Source organism: Eubalaena glacialis, chromosome 10 (assembly GCF_028564815.1).
Source record: "Eubalaena glacialis isolate mEubGla1 chromosome 10, mEubGla1.1.hap2.+ XY, whole genome shotgun sequence".
Taxonomy (NCBI): Eukaryota; Metazoa; Chordata; class Mammalia; order Artiodactyla; family Balaenidae; genus Eubalaena; species Eubalaena glacialis.
In genome coordinates this window covers 22,985,789-23,002,328 of record NC_083725.1, presented here as the reverse complement: position 1 = coordinate 23,002,328, position 16,540 = coordinate 22,985,789, and the positions used below count along the sequence as shown (strand labels likewise).

General features: G+C 38.0%; 1 protein-coding gene across 1 annotated transcript in view; it reads right to left on the bottom strand.

Annotated features, from left to right (window-relative positions):
- Positions 1-129: 129 nt before the first annotated feature.
- The window catches only part of HOATZ (HOATZ cilia and flagella associated protein), a 29,063-nt gene continuing 12,652 nt past the window's right edge, over positions 130-16,540 (bottom strand). The window contains exons 4-5 of the mRNA XM_061203681.1: positions 7,461-7,520; positions 130-135 (exon numbers count right to left, since the gene is read on the bottom strand). Coding sequence (XP_061059664.1) covers positions 130-135; positions 7,461-7,520 — 66 coding nt within the window. The remainder of the gene's footprint in view (positions 136-7,460; positions 7,521-16,540) is intronic.

Here is a 16,540-nt window from a genome sequence, read left to right as displayed (position 1 = left end):
ACAGGACCGCATCTTGCCCCCACTCCTCAGGAGCACAGCCAATTTCCCAGCATCCTAGGCTCCGCAGTTGGGAGAGGCAAACTCTGAGACCTTCCAGGGCTCGGTAGGCCGCTGTCCAGGCACTCAGGGCTACACCTGAGAAAGGAATGGCGGATGAAGAGAACAGATGCTCAAGTAGGCAAGGTGACCACTGGCCAGGCAAATTTTGGGACAGCGTGGATAGCGTCCAGAGGTGGCTCAGTTGGAGTTCTGGGCGGGAGGAGAGTGGACTTCCCAGAAGCCAAAGGGTGTCCTTGAGCCCAGCAAGGAAATAATAGTACTTTTTGCAGGGCACATGGGTGTAGGTGATTGTTCAGCCTTGTGGTAGAAAGGAGATGACCCCCTCACTTTTCCCCCAGGAAAGAGTGACCTCATTTCCTTTGGAAAAGCTTTCCTCACCAACCCAGCCCTCAATGTGTGCTCCTTTTTCTAAACTCCCACAATAGTCGTGTTTTACATTTACTTCTTGTTGTAAACAAAATGTTTTCAAATATATTCAAATAATAAAGTGAGCCTCCTGTCCAAAAACTAAAGTACTAAGTGCTGGAAGGTGGGTCTGATTTGCCTTTTCCCCTGTGCCATGCTCTTGTGAAGCACGGCAGAAGCCCCATCTGGGCCACTGACTTCTGAGTTTTGGTCTCAGAATGAGCCACTGCAATTTTAGACAAACAGGCCTGATTGATCACAGGCTGGGGATCTGTTTCAGTATCAGCTGGTAATACTGGGAAGCTCTGCTACTGCAGAAAGCAGCAGCATTGGCAGGAAGAGGGCTGACGTTTATGGCAGGTTCATTTACAGCCTGTCTTTATGTCTGAATTAGAACATTTCACATCCAAAATACATTCTTTTTAGAAATTCCTGATTATCAAAACAACCAAAGAGAGAGCTGATATGGTGAATAGAAGCACCTGAGTTGTCATCAGATGCAAGTTTCTTTGCCTAAATCAATTAACTCTTGGCAACAATAAAAGTTACCTTAACTTGTGCAGGTTTGATAAGGCAACTAGATATGTAAGTGTGCAGATAGCTGAGCACTTAATGTCAATTGCAAAGGATTTATTTCCAAAATTATAACATCTGCTATAACTTAGAGAAGCTGTTACCTTGGCCCAAATAATTAAATTGTGCCCTGAGTTCTCCCTCTGATACCCTGGCCCTTGGTCCAGATAGACTTGGTTAAGGTATGCAGTTAACCTAATGCAGATTACAACAGTGACCCCAATTCTTCACCCCACCCTGTAACCACACCCTTTACTGTGTGACTTTGAAGTTCTTCTTACTAAAGGGGCAGAGTATATTTCCCCATCCTTTGTCCTTGTGTTTGACCGTGTGACTTGTTTGGCCAACAGAATGAGCCAGAAGTTTCTGAGCCCAGACTGGTAATGGCCTCACGTGTTTTTGTTGTTCTCTTGCTTCTCTGCCACTCGCTGAGAGGAACATAGCTCAGATATCCCACTGGTCCAGGTACATCCCGAAGAAGATACGTGAGGAAGAGCTGCCTCTGTCAATCAACAGACATGTAGCAAGAAGCAGACCTGCCCTGCAGCCTGAAGCGGAGCTATCTGGCCAAACTTAGATCAGCCAAATCCTCCGCTGACCTACAGATATGTGAGCAATAATAAATGTTTTAGATCACTTTGTTATTTAGTACTGTTGCAGCAATACCTGACCATTACACTTGGTAATGCAGAGAGGTGTCACTGGGGGAACACTGGTTGCTGAGAAGGCTCATAACATAGAATTTTTCTTGGTAAAATTGTCTTGGTCCGGGGTCCAATCCTTAGTTTGACAAGCTCAAACCCAGTCTAAGAGACTAATATATTTACCTGTTGAGAAATAGACTCATCAGGTATACCAATGTTTGCCTTGGCCTGTTGAGCACATACTCTCCCTCTGGGTGAAAGAAGATTTCTCAGTGAGCATGCAATCAGAACAAAGGGAATTAGTTATATGGTTTGAAAGTTTAGGCTTTGATAGCCTGCTATGTCTGTCTTCACAAGAGAGAGCTATCTGTCTGGCAGTGAAAAACATCACCCTGACAGGGTAACTTTTATTCTTGATAATGCTGAGATGAGATTACTAATTTTGTAACTTTCTAAATTTCCCTTCTCTAAGCCTGATTACCTTCCTTCTGTTCAAAACATTTTTTCTCCAAATAGTATTGTGGCAGAAACATTTCTTTTAGTGATCGAGTCCTTGAATTCTAACTAGGCAGATGTCCCCGCATCCACCCCCATTAAAGACTATTTCCCAGCCTCCCTTGCAGTTTGGTGTGTCCCTAATGATTAAGTTCTGACCAGTGGGTCACTGGCTCCGCTGCTGGCACTGTGAATGGGAGCTGCATCGTACGGAGGTTACGTCCAGGACTTGCAGGTGGAGGCCAGGAGTGAAGTGCACGGTGGTCCTAAATAGAGCTGGAGCCCTGGAGCTGCGTGTACAACCCTGAGTAGGTCTGCCAGTTGGACAATGCAGAAGAGACAAAGTCTTAACCTTCTCTTTTCCAATATATACCAAAGGGAATGATCTTTGAAAGTGAGGGAGATTGGCACTGGGATTACATCCATGTGTATAAGACAAAGGAATGTTGAACCGCAAGATCTTTTTTGATCCTCCTCCTAGAGCAATGGAAATAAAAACAAAAATAAACAAATGGGACCTAATGAAACTTCAAAGCTTTTGCACAGCAAAGGAAACCATAAACAAGACCAAAAGACAGCCCTCAGAATGGGAGAAAATATTTGCAAACGAATCAATGGAAAAAGGATTAATCTCCAAAATATATAAACAGCTCATGCAGCTCAATATTAAAAAAACAAACAACCCAATCCAAAAATGGGCAGAAGACCTAAATAGACATTTCTCCAAAGAAAACATACAGATGGCCAAGAAGCACATGAAAAGCTGCTCAACATCACTAATTATTAGAGAAATGCAAATCAAAACTACAATGAGGGGCTTCCCTGGTGGCGCAGTGGTTGAGAATCTGCCTGCCAATGCAGGGGACACGGGTTCGAGCCCTGGTCTGGGGGGATCCCACATGCCGTGGAGCAACTGGGCCCGTGAGCCACAACTACTGAGCCTGCGCGTCTGGAGCTTGTGCTCCGCAACAAGAGAGGCCGTGACAGTGAGAGGCCCGCGCACCGCGATGAAGAGTGGCCCCCGCTCGCCGCAACTAGAGAAAGCCCTTGCACAGAAACGAAGACCCAACACAGCCAAAAATAAATAAATAAATAAATATTAAAAACAAACAAACGAACAAAGAAACCTACAATGAGGTATCACCTCACACCAGTTAGAATTGGCATCATCAGAAAATCTACAAACAACAAATGCTGGAGAGGGTGTGGAGAAAAGGGAACCCTCTTGCACTGTGGGTGGGAATGTAAATTGATGCAGCCACTATGGAGAACAGTATGGAGGTTCCTTAAAAAACTAAAAATAGAACTACCATATGACCCAGCAATCCCACTACTGGGCATATACCCAGAGAAAACCATAATTCAAAAAGACACATGCACCCCAATGTTCATTGCAGCACTATTTACAATAGCCAGGTCATGGAAGCAACCTAAATGCCCATCGACAGATGAATGGATAAAGAAGATGTGGTACATATATACAATGGAATATTACTGAGCCATAAAATGGAACAAAATTGGGTCATTTGTAGAGACGTGGATGGATCTAGAGACTGTCATACAGAGTGAAGTAAGTCAGAAAGAGAAAAACAAATATCGTATATTAACACATATATGTGGAACCTAGAAAAATGGTACAGATGAACCGGTTTGCAGGGCAGAAACTGAGACACAGATGTAGAGAACATACGTATGGACACCAAGGGGGGAAAGCGGCGGTGGGTGGTGGTGGTGGTGTGATGAATTGGGTGATTGGGATTGACATGTATACACTGATGTGCATAAAGCTGATGACTAATAAGAACCTGCTCTTTAAAAAAAAAAAAAAAAAAAAGACAAAGGAATGTTGAGCCAGCTATTCATAGAACTAGAAGCAATTCACTTCTGACTTCAGACATGTTCCAGAAACTGAATAAACCAAATATTGGGAAATGGATTTTTTTTTTTTTTACTGCAAGAAGACTTTAAAGTTTTCAGGACTGACCTTTCATCTCTATTTCCTTATTAATTGTTTTTACTGGTGGTCTACAAGTTGAAGCACATAAAGCCCCTGTTTCTTGTTTATCTGATATTCATAACATAGATAAAATACAGCAATTTTGGAAATACCCTTCAAATGAAAAGAAGATAAATAGGAGTTTGTGAATGTATAAGATGAGAGAGACGATTACTGTGTGGTACCAAATACAGTGATATTCACTAAGTAAAATAGACACAAGTATTCAATAACTGGTAAAATTCCTAGAAGTGTTGCATATTTAACTTTTATTTCTTTGTCTAATTTAACTGAGTTCAATGATCCTGATGTAAGAGCAGGTTGTTTCAAAAGTGAAGATCTAAGTGAGCCATCCTCTCCCATGTGTCAATCAAATTAGTCCAAGGCTTTGACTTCTTCTTTGTCTTCTTTATCTGACTCTGAAATCACTTTCCTGTTGGCAGTAACATGAATCAGTTCCAATACACAGAACCCTGTAGTTGTGAACACAACATGGCATGAAAAAAACTTTTGAAAGTTTCTCCAATAAAGATTTACTGTCTTGCATTCTGACTATGCCTTAGATTTTGCAATCAAGTGTAAACTTCTTTGTGGGAGGAGTGGTCATTCCACTGTGAAGTGTGACTTGAAGGACACGGGAGCAGACTTCCTAAACTTAAATATACTGTGCTCACCTGAGTCAAACTTCTGAGATTTCATCATTGGTGATTGATTTCTTTGGATGACCCATTGTTCCTTCTTGTCAGCCCTCTTTTACAGTGCAAATATTGGATAAAAAAACATAGTGCCACTGAAACTTTACTATGTACACACTTTCTAGTTCTTTCTTTCTGACAGAAGGGGACCTGGAGTATCCTAAGATCTGATGAAGGGGTGATGGTAAGGGCGTATCTGTATATGTGGGGAAGGTTTGGGTAGACAGGAAAGGATGGAGGGAGGAAAAAGAGGGCAAAATTAAAATAAAATCGTGTTTAAGATATTTCACAAATTTAAAAATGTTTACAAATTAATGTACAGTATAGAAACACCACTTTCTAAATTAGCTACTGCTGAACTACATGACATTTTTTAGCTAAAATTTTTTGTTACAGGGAATTCCCTGGTGGTCCAGTGGTTAGGACTTGGTGCTTTCGCCGTCGGGCCCAGGTTCAATCCCTGTTGGGGAACTAAGATCCTGGAAGCCACTTGGCATGGGCAAAAAAAAATTTTTTTGGGGGGGGTTACAAATATTTTCTGAATTCCTACATGGAGGCAGTGTGCTAGGCACTTTGGGTGACCCAGTTTCTCACGGAACTTACCATATAGTCATAGACGAGTAAAAAATATGTGAAAAGTTAAATAACAACTTAAGAGATAATAAGAGTTGAATAATTATAAAATATGGGCACAAAGTAGTGCATGACTAACTGCCAAAAGAATGGTGCAGACAGTAACTGTGTAAGAAGCTCAGGGGAAGAAGATGTCACAGTGAAATGGAATGGAATTCAAGGCTTCAGGACAGAGGAGGGAGGCCAACCTGGTATACAAAAGGAATTAGGTAAGCACTTAAATCATTAAGGGAATTATCTGTTCAAGTTGTGAAATAATGTTTTACTCTTAGGTGAATCTACATGGGTAGTAACAGGACTGTTCTGATATAAAATATGCACAGAAATCTAAGGTACCCAGACAGATCTGTTGATACAATTCAAGTAGCAATCTTCATTATTTGAATCACATAAGTGAACTTTTGACTGGACTAGTTTTGCTTCACCCTTAGAAGCTAAGTCAAATCATCTATCTGAAAAGCAAGAAATTAAGTTGTGGAACATTGTGTAGACAATATAGCCAGGTGATTAAGTGATCTTTCCATTTTTTCAGAAGTTTTAAAAATCAGCATAGACATATTAATTTTTCATTAATAACATCTGATAACATTCAAGGAAGTCGGCCTCAATACCAATGAGATAAGAATAAAAATTCTATTACTTTTTGTTTTTCCCTGAATGTAGTATGCAAATAAATATCTGTCAAATTAATGTCGAGTTAGCCACATTGGGTTTCAATCAGAATACAAAAATGAAGACATTTACATTTTTTATTAGGGATTCTTTCGTGATTAACCAGTGATAGCCGGTTTCCTTTAAACTCTTCTGGACCATGTGCCTGGTGCTGCTCTAACGTTATTCCACGGATAAGGCTATTAACCCGTCACTGTGAAGCTAGAGCCCTTGCTACATGAACTTAGATTTAGCAAGCTTAGGTATGCCTTTGGTGGTATGAGAGTCAATAATCTAGAAGACCTGCTGATCTGCCAAAGATGGCAGGGCTAGGTGTGGGTAGGGGATAGGGGTGCTGAAGGGGAGTGATGGCAGGTGAATACAATCACCCAGGATGAGAAAGGAGGGGAAGAGAATGTGTACAGACTCAAGGTTGATCTACTCTCCTGTTTGCACCAGTTTATAATTGCATGTTGCACAGACATGTAAGTGGGCACAGGCTTTAATGTAGATGAGCAGAAGAAAGTTTTCTCAAGGCAAGAAATCTCTAAAACGGTGGGTTTTTAGAAGATTTGAAGGTAGGGAGCAAACTGATTAAAAAAAAAAAAGAAGCACTTCTTTGACAGAAGTAAACTTACTTTGCTTTGTGTACTTTGGCTTTTGGTTTATAAGGAAGGGAAACCAGTTCTTTCTAAAACAAAACAAAATAAAAATAAAAAAGGAAAATTTTTAGTTCTTGCATTGACTGAAATTTACTTACTTGAAAAAAATCTGAGGTAAAATTATCAGAGTTTATAATGACTAGCTTCTTAAATCTGGAGACTGTGGGGTTAGAAATGGTCCAGATTAGGGCATTTGGGGTTCATTCAGGAGAGTGCGTTTGTACATCCAGAACTGTATGGGGTGCTATTGCTTTTATTGTTTTTTCCTCTTCATTTAGCATTTGTTTTTGTAGGATCTAAGCAAGATCAATCATTTTAAAACAAATACTAGCAATGAAGTAGCCCATGTTAATATCCTACGGCTTTATAACATGTGACAATAAGCCCAGAGACAAGAGCACCATTTCTGTGCCAGCAGAGTTGCACACTGTGGAGATATCTTTGGTTTATCAAGGATTGTCAGATTATCTAATGTCTATGCCCTGCCCCATCCAGCATATAAAAGGCTCTGGACCATGGGCACCTAGATTTAAGGAGTAAAGCTATAAAACCTCTCAGAATTTGCCATAGTTCACATCACCCCCCCCCACCCCCCCCACCCCGCCCCGCCCAGAGGTTTATCTGAATGCCTCACTATCAGTCTCACCGAGATCCTTTCTTCTCTTTGTTTTCTTAAGAGTTGGATAATCTCATCTCTCTTTTTAGCCTGTTTAAAGGAAAAAAAAAAAAAAAAAAGAGCGGATGAGTCGTTTGACTCAATAATAAAGCTATGTGTCCATGGCGGGGTGGGGAGGGGGGTAGGATTTTTTCCATTTTCCTTCTTGTATTTTGGGGCAGAATTAAAAATTTTTTCCATGATAGATTTATACTTTTCATTTATAACACAATTCAGTTTTTATTCCAGAGGATGCTGCTTTACAAAATAATTTGATTTTGATTCTAAATGGAAAGAATTTTTCTTGCCCATATAATAATAACTTTTATTGACTCTACTACATGAACCATACTAAGAACTTGATATGTTATATCATTATTTTCTTATAATAACTCAGAATTTTGACATCACTATCATCCCATTTTACATATGAGGAATGTGAAGAATACTAAGGTTAAATACCTTACTCAAGGTTTTAAGTGGCAGAACTGGATTTGATACCAGCTCTACTTGAAAACAAAGCCCAAGCTATTGGCCACCGCACTAAATTGCCACTAAATGGTAGCAAGACACAAAATCAGCCAGCTCAAACAGCATGCCACCACGTACATCCATGGCAAGAGGCTCTTCTAAGTAGCTTACATACAGAGCAGAATCTCACACTCCATTGCTCCTCTGTCTTAGATATTGAGATATGCACATCCTCAGGTTAGTTTTCTTAAGAGTAAAAAAAAAAAACAAAACAAAAACTCCCCACTAATTTAGTGCAGGCACAAAGATTTATCAAGATATAGACTGTAGGGCTTCCCTGGTGGCGCAGTGGTTGAGAATCTGCCTGCCAATGCAGGGGACACGAGTTCGAGCCCTGGTCTGGGAGGATCCCACGTGCCGCAGAGCAACTGGGCCCGTGAGCCACAACTACTGAGCCTGCGCGTCTGGAGCCTGTGCTCTGCAACAAGAGAGGCCGCGACAGTGAGGGGCACGCGCACTGCGAAGAAGAGTGGCTCCCGCTTGCCGCAACTGGAGAAAGCCCTCGCACAGAAACGAAGACCCAACACAGCCAAAAATAAATAAATAAAATAAAGAATTATAAAAAATGGTTAAGATGGAAAAAAAATTATTTAAAAAAAAAAGATACAGACTGTATACAAAGAGGCAAGTATGGGTACAAATTTTTTTTCATAGAATACAGTTATGTTCAGTATTGGAGATGGCCAGGCAGAAAATCGCATCTGGAGTGTTTGAGAACAAGAGGAGAAAGAAATCTGAGAATCTGACAAATCAAACTTGTAGGTTCAAATGGCCAAATAAAATGAAAGAAGCTCTGCTTAGATCAAGGCTAGAAGGAAGATATAACTGAGAATGGACATAGATTTGTCATATCTAGGTAAAAATTCTGTCATCCATCCATCCATTCATATTTATTGAGCACTGCATTATTTTCCTAGGGCTGCAGTAACAAAGTATCAAAATCTAGACACTTAAAACAACAGATATTTATTGTCACACGGTTCTGGAGGCTAGAAGTCCAAAACAAGGTGTCGGCAGGGCCATGCTCCCTCTGAAACCTGTAGGGGCATCCTTCCTTGCCTCTTCCTAGCTTCTGGTCATTTGCTGGCAATCTGGGGCTTTCTTTGGCTTGCAGCTGTGTAGCTCTAATCTCTGCTTTCGGTGGCATGTTGCTTTCTCCCTGTCTTCACATGGCTGTCCTATGAGGACACCAGTCATATTGAATTAGGGGCCCACCCTACTCTAGTATTAAATTCTTAACTAATTTTATCCACAATGATTCTATTTCCAAATGAGGTCAGTTTTCATGGTACTGGGAGTTAGGACTTCAACATATCTCTTTTTTTGGTGGGACACATTTCAATCTGTAATGAGCGCCTATGATGTAACATTACTGTGCTAGGGGCTGAACAAAATACCATTCCTGCCTGCCAGGTGATGGCAGACTTGTGGAGAAAAAGACAAGAGTCTCACCTCACATATCCTACAATGGGGTTAGAATAGGATGAAATTAGAGAACTGAGGAGGGACCCTGAATTCAGATGAAGGTGTGTATGTATCTGTGGGGGAAATTCAGGGAAGATATCCCAGTGGAGGTGATGTCTAAGATTAGGCCTGAAAGCGTAGTCACCAGATAACAGTACAGATGGGATGGGGAAGAAAGCTTTCGAGGCAGAGGAAACAGGGTGTGCAAAGCCCTGGAGGCTGCATATTACTAAGTAATTCCTCAGGATGAGTCTTTTTTTTTTTTTTTTAGAGATCACTAAATGTTTATTTCTTTTGTCTGTTTCATACCATCTCTTCTTAATTCTAATAGAAAGTTTCTCCATTAGGCTTCTTTTTTTTTTTTTTTAACATCTTTATTGGAGTATAATTGCTTTACAATGGTGCGTTAGTTTCTGCTTTATAACAAAGTGAATCAGTTATACATATACATATGTTCCCATATCTCTTCCCTCTTGCATCTCCCTCCCTATACACTACCAAATGTAAAATAGATAGCTAGTGGGAAGTAACCGCATAGCACAGGGAGATCAGCTCGGTGCTTTGTGACCACCTAGAGGGGTGGGATAGGGAGGGTTGGAGGGAGGATGAGTCTTTAGTCCTGATGGCTGCAAGAGAAGCTGCAAAGCTCAGGCACACTCCACCAAGACGTGGGGGGAGGAGCCGTGATGGTGCACGAGCAATCAGCAGAGTACACTGCTGCTTTGGCTTTGCTTCATTCCGTTCAAGTTAATTAATCATATTAATGATTAATTAATTAATCATATTAATTTTGCCTTTTAAGAGCCTACAGAGTTTTAATTTTATTTATTTTGGGACAAGATTTCTTCTTTTTACTTGAATTTAAGGCATCATGTATCACAGATATTGAAAGAAAAAAAAATTCAGGGTCTTTTAAAAACTAAGCTTATTTTTTTTCCAGTTATACATATACATGTATCTATTCTTTTTCAAATTTTTTTCCCATTTAGGTTATTACAGAATATTGAGCAGAGTTCCCTGTGTTATAAAATAGGTCCTTGTTGGTTATCTATTTTTAAAGTATAGTAGTGTGTATATGTCATTCCCAAACTCCCAATTTATCCCTCCCCCGCACCTTTCCCCTTTGGTAACCATAAGTTTGTTTTCTGTGAGTCTGTTTCTGAAAAACTAAGCTAATTTAAAAATACCTGTCAATTTGCTATGGATTGAATAAAATAATGTCTATAGAAAAAGACCTGGGATATTTTCAGTGTAGATAATCAATGTTAGTTTCTTTTCCAACTTTCCCATTACACGTGTACTCAGTGGGAATTAAATGCTCCCATACTGTGATTACACAGCACTTTATACCCTTATTACAGTATTGATCTTACTTTCCCTGCTTTATCTCATAGTTGCTACCATGTCTCTTTCAGAATTTATTCATCCTTTTATCCTTCCTTAGAGCTTAACAGTGCCTTGTAAATGATACTCAATGAATTTTTGTTGAATTGATTTGTCATGATATATGAATGAACCCATTACACTGTCTAATGCACAATAATTAGTCTAAGCCAAAAAAAAAAAGTTTTAGAAAGTGAAATTAAACAGTAAGTAAGTTTAGTTCTTAAAATCCCCTATGAACAAAACTATATGATTATTTTCTGTGTAACTATTGGGTAGTCACAGGCAAGTTATATTGTCATAATGCTTCTAATATAAATGAACAAATATTTAGTTATAAGACTCTAAATAATAGTAGGGTAAAAAAATCATTCATTTAAATTTTGATTTCAGGTGCTTTTTTATTATAATAGATTATATTATATTACAAAACTTAATCAGTTTTGTAATATAATATAATGCACCAGAAACAAAGTTTTCAAATATGATTTGATTTCTGCTTCCTGGACATGTTTCCTGGGACTGCATAACAAAACTACTGTAGGCAACTGTGTCATCAGAACAAAAACAGTGCCAACTATTCTAAGAAATCTCTGCCAGGATAACTAAATACATTCAGTGGTAAGAGAAAATTCTTACAATTTACCTTATTAGTAGGGATAAATAATTTACTTGTTAATTTCATAACGACAAAAGAATTCTCATTTCTAACCATGGTGTTTCGGTTGTGTTCATTAATGGAATTTATAAGACATTTAAATCATTTATTAATTCTTAAAATAATAGCATAAGGGGGTCAGAATTTATACTTATAATTTTTTTTCCAGTTTTTGTTGTGATATAACTGACATACAACACTGTGTAAGTTCAAGGTGTACAGCGTAATGACTTGACATACATATATATTGTGAAATGATTAGTACTTGAGTTTAGTTATCATCCATCATCTTGTATAATTACAAATTTTTTTTGCTTTTAATGAAAACTTTTAGGATCTACTCTCTTAACAACTTTCAAATATACTAGTACAGTATTTTTTTTTTTTTTTAAAGATTTATTTTATTGATTGATTGCTATGTTGGGTCTTCGTTTCTGTGCTAGGGCTTTCTCTAGTTGTGGCAAGCGGGGGCCACTCTTCATCGCGGTGCGCGGGCCTCTCACTATCGTGGCCTCTCTTGTTGCGGAGCACAGGCTCCAGACGCGCAGGCTCAGTAGTCGTGGCTCACGGGCCTAGTTGCTCCGCGGCATGTGGGATCTTCCCAGACCAGGGCTCGAACCCGTGTCCCCTGCATTAGCAGGCAGATTCTCAACCACTGCGTCACCAGGGAAGCCCAGTATTTTTTATTATAGTCATAATGTTGTATATTATATCCCCAAGACTTATATATCATAATACATTTATAATATTTTAATGCTGGATATTTTCTTATATTATACATTTTAGTTATATTACTTATAGTTATATCCTACTCCCGAAAAAATAAATTACAGAATAAAAAGTGATTTTAGTAAGTTAGGATATGATCATTTATACATTTAATATCTCATAGAAGGTTAATGAATTTTAGTGCCACTTCAAGGATTAAGCTGCTGAGTTCTCTGTTTTTGGCTTTTCAGAGCCAAGCAATTTGGGTGGCAACATAGATTAGTGGAGTCAAATACATTTGGGTCTGAACCCCAATTCTGCTGTGTGATTAATGGCAAGTAATATCTTAACTATTCCTCCTGGTTCCTCCTTTCCTCCTTCCAATGTAATCACTATCCCATTGGTTAGAGGTTTGTGACCTTGGGTAAATCAAAGAACCGCTTCTCTGAGTACTGATTTCTCATCTATAAGGAAGGTTGTGAAAATTGGAGATAATACAAACATTGCTTAACAATGCATGGCATATGGTGGATATTCAATAAATGGTAGCTATTATTATTATAGAAAAAAATTTTTTCAATGTTTTCAAAATGTGAAAGAGTGGGAAAAAGGAGGAAAGGATGGATTACCCACCTTCTGTGTACAGGCATGGAGGATTTTTGATGATTCAACCTCTTACCTACAGGTGAGTTAGTGAATAGAGTTGGAAGGAAGAAAGGAGAAACAAGGAGGGATATCTAAGATATTACTTGCCCTTTATGCAGTAGAAATTCCTCTACAAATTCTCCAGTGTATTATAAACTTTTTCCTCAGTTAAATTTCAGTTATAAAAAAGCTCTTAATAAGCACTAGACTCTAAAAGAAAGGTCCTTTCTTCTCAAGACCTGGTTCTCATATGAAAAATGCATTTCTTCCTTGTATTATGATTAAAAATTTTTATTTATTTATTTATTTATTTATTTTTGGCTGCGTTGGGTCTTCATTTCTGTGCAAGGGCTTTCTCTAGTTGCGGCAAGCGGGGGCCACTCTTCATCGCAGTGCGCGTGCCCCTCACTGTCACGGCCTCTCTTGTTGCGGAGCACAGGCTCCAGACGCGCAGGCTCAGTAGTTGTGGCTCACGGGCCCAGCCGCTCCGTGGCATGTGGGATCCTCCCAGACCAGGGCTCGAACCCGTGTCCCCTGCATTGGCAGGCAGATTCTCAACCACTGCGCCACCAGGGAAGCCCCTGATTAAAAATTTTTGATTGAAACATTCATCAAAGATAGCATATGGTAGTGTTTGTCTATCTGATTACCTATCTACATTACCAAAAGAAATTTTCTCTTGACCACCACAGTATAGGACACTAATTACTGAATTTAATCTTCAGAATATCTTAGAAGAGTATTGAACTGGTTCCAATTCAATAAGCTCTTTGCTTAGTTACCTGGCAACCATCCCAATACCTAGAGAATCTAGAAACTCTTGAAACCAGTGTGGTATAGTAGTTAAGCACATTGGCTCCATTGTCAGATGGACCCAGGTTCAAACTGTCTTTACTATATTTTAGCTGTGTGACCTTGAAAAAGTCACTTACATGTTTCTGCTTCAGCTTCCTCATCGGTAATAGGGGTAATTATAAAGCTTCTCAGACAAAGCTGTTCTGATGATTAAATAAGAATATGAGCAAAGGACTCAGAGTATATATGCTGTGTAGTTAGTTCTCAAAAATATTACTATTCTCTAGTGAGAGGAGCAGATGGTTGGAAAAGGAAAAAAACTTGAAGAAAATAGACTAGGAAGCACTGGGGGAAATATATTAACTCAAATAGAAATTTAAAAAATATTTATTCTTTCCATTGACTATCAATGCAATACATGCTCATGACACAAACATTAAAACATGTGAAAAAAAGCACATAAAGGAAAATAATATTTACACAAATTCATTGCTGAATCTAAAATCTTAATATAAGTTTAAGATTTTAAAACATGTAAAAATTTTAGAAGAACCCTAAAGGACCTCCAAAATAAATAATCTAAGGATTTAAAGATAATACATCAAAGGGAGAAAGGCAGCTAGGGGAGCAGCTTAATGATCATGACACAAAAAGCATGCTCAGTGATGAAAAGAAGATAGCAGTTCATCCAATTAAAAATAAATGGAGATGTAGAGGCAGGAACAAACTTAAAGTTGCTGAAAGATGGTGATAAGCCTGGCTTGACTGGGACAAGATGTTTGTTTTGGGGAATAGAGGTATATAGGGTAGGATAGTTGAATGGCATCATGCTGAGGACCTTGACATAAAGATAGCTCTGTTTATACTTGATTTAGTAGAAGATAGGAACTATATTTCTGACCTCAATATTAATAAGTTAGAAATAACAAAGAGATAAGAAGACTTCATAGATTTGGTAATTAAAATGCAGACTTCTAAATACTTCATGGGACAAATTATAAGTCAAAATAGAAATTTAAAAATACTTAAAGTGGAATAATAATGAAAACATTATATAGCTTGTGAGTTGCAGCTAAAATAGTACTTTGAGGGCTAGTTATAACTATAAATACTTATATTAGAAAAGAGATAAAGTGGAAAATTAAGAAACAAAGTGAGACGGGAAGGAAGTTAGAATGAAAATAAGAACTAACCCAGAATTGAAGGGAGAAGTAATAAAAATCAAGAACTGATAGCATAGGAAACAAAAATAATGACAGAGGATAATAAAAACAAATGTTGGTTTTTTGAAAAGACTGTTAAAATAGATAATCCTTTGATATAATTACTTAAGAAAAAAGGATGCAAATGATTAGAAATGAAAAGGGGTAATAACTAGAGCTCAGCAGAGAGTACAAAGATGATTAAAAACACTATGAATCCTTTACACGAATAAATTTGAAAATGTAGATGAAATGGACAATTTCCTAGTAACTTACCAAACTATTGCAAGGGAAAAAAAAACCTATTTACTCAAACACGAAAACAAAATAAACAAACAAACCAAACATATAGTACTTATGTAGATTAGCACCATATTTTTCATTTCAACTAATTTTAGTCAATATTTAGCTCATGGGTTGGGCTTGCCTTGGATTGAGTTGGGTCTACTTGCTGTACTATACACCACTTCTAATAACCTTGGCTTCTAAGTTAGCTTCTATACCAGCGTCTTTTTCTAGGTTTCCAAGAACTGTTGCAAAGGGTGTGTATATAGTGGAATATAGTAATATTCTTTTCTCCCTTGATTTTTAACAGGGTTCTAATTGAGAAACACTGATCCAGACCTGCAGAATTATCATGACATTTACCTCTTAATCTATATTTGTAGAGAGAGGCATTATGATAAAATTTAATTATATTTTATTTACCTGCAATGGTTAAATTAACTTTGCCCACACATTTTGCTCCATAGTTGACATTTCAAAATATATCTTCAGTGGTAATTTTTCTTTTTGCAGATGATGAAGATAGGGTTAAGAAAAATATGTGAGAGTCTCTTTACAGTATGAGCAAGCCAATCTTGATTGTGTCTTTTAATCAGGATGTGGATACCTGGGTGACCATGTCTTTCATAATCTACTCATCATCCTTTGAGATTTACCACTTTGGTCAAACCATTTCATTTAATACTAAAGCTTATTTTGTACTTCCTAAAATTCTTCCTAAAATTTTATTTTTCAATTATGGGTTAAAAAAAGAGGGAAAGCAGAGAAGATAAAAACAAACTTTCATTGGGTACCTGCTGGATGTCAGGCTTTGTGTAATTCCTTTAATCCTGAGGTAGATGATATTATTGTCTCTTTACAAATAGAAGGAACTCAACCAACATAAAAATTAACTTTTCTCAGGGTCACTTAACATTAATTAGGTAACTAGTAACTGGCAGAGCCAAGGATTCAAACTCATTCTCAGTTCTGTTTGACTCCATGCTTCTTTTGCTACACTACTTAAAACACATACTAGAGATTGTGGCACACTTACACACACATATACACACAGTAACAGAATGGTTTCTTTATTCAATCTTGATTCTGGAAATGAAGAATTAATTAGGATTAACCATGGTGAAGAAGACAGTCTCTGCTCTCACAGAAAAATTTATATTCTAGTGGAAAATGTGTGCTATGCGAATACACAGCAGGGGGAGCTAATCCAGAGTGAAGTCTGCTTGATCAAAGTTAATTTACTTATTTTATGGGATCATGTAGCACTTTGCAAAAAGTGGTTAAAGGGTAAAGAATAAACTACAGTGGTACCTATAAACTGATGAACTTTCTAAGATCTTATTTAATGTACGCTAAATATTTATGATGACTTTTGATTACGAGTTAAGTATAAAATGAGA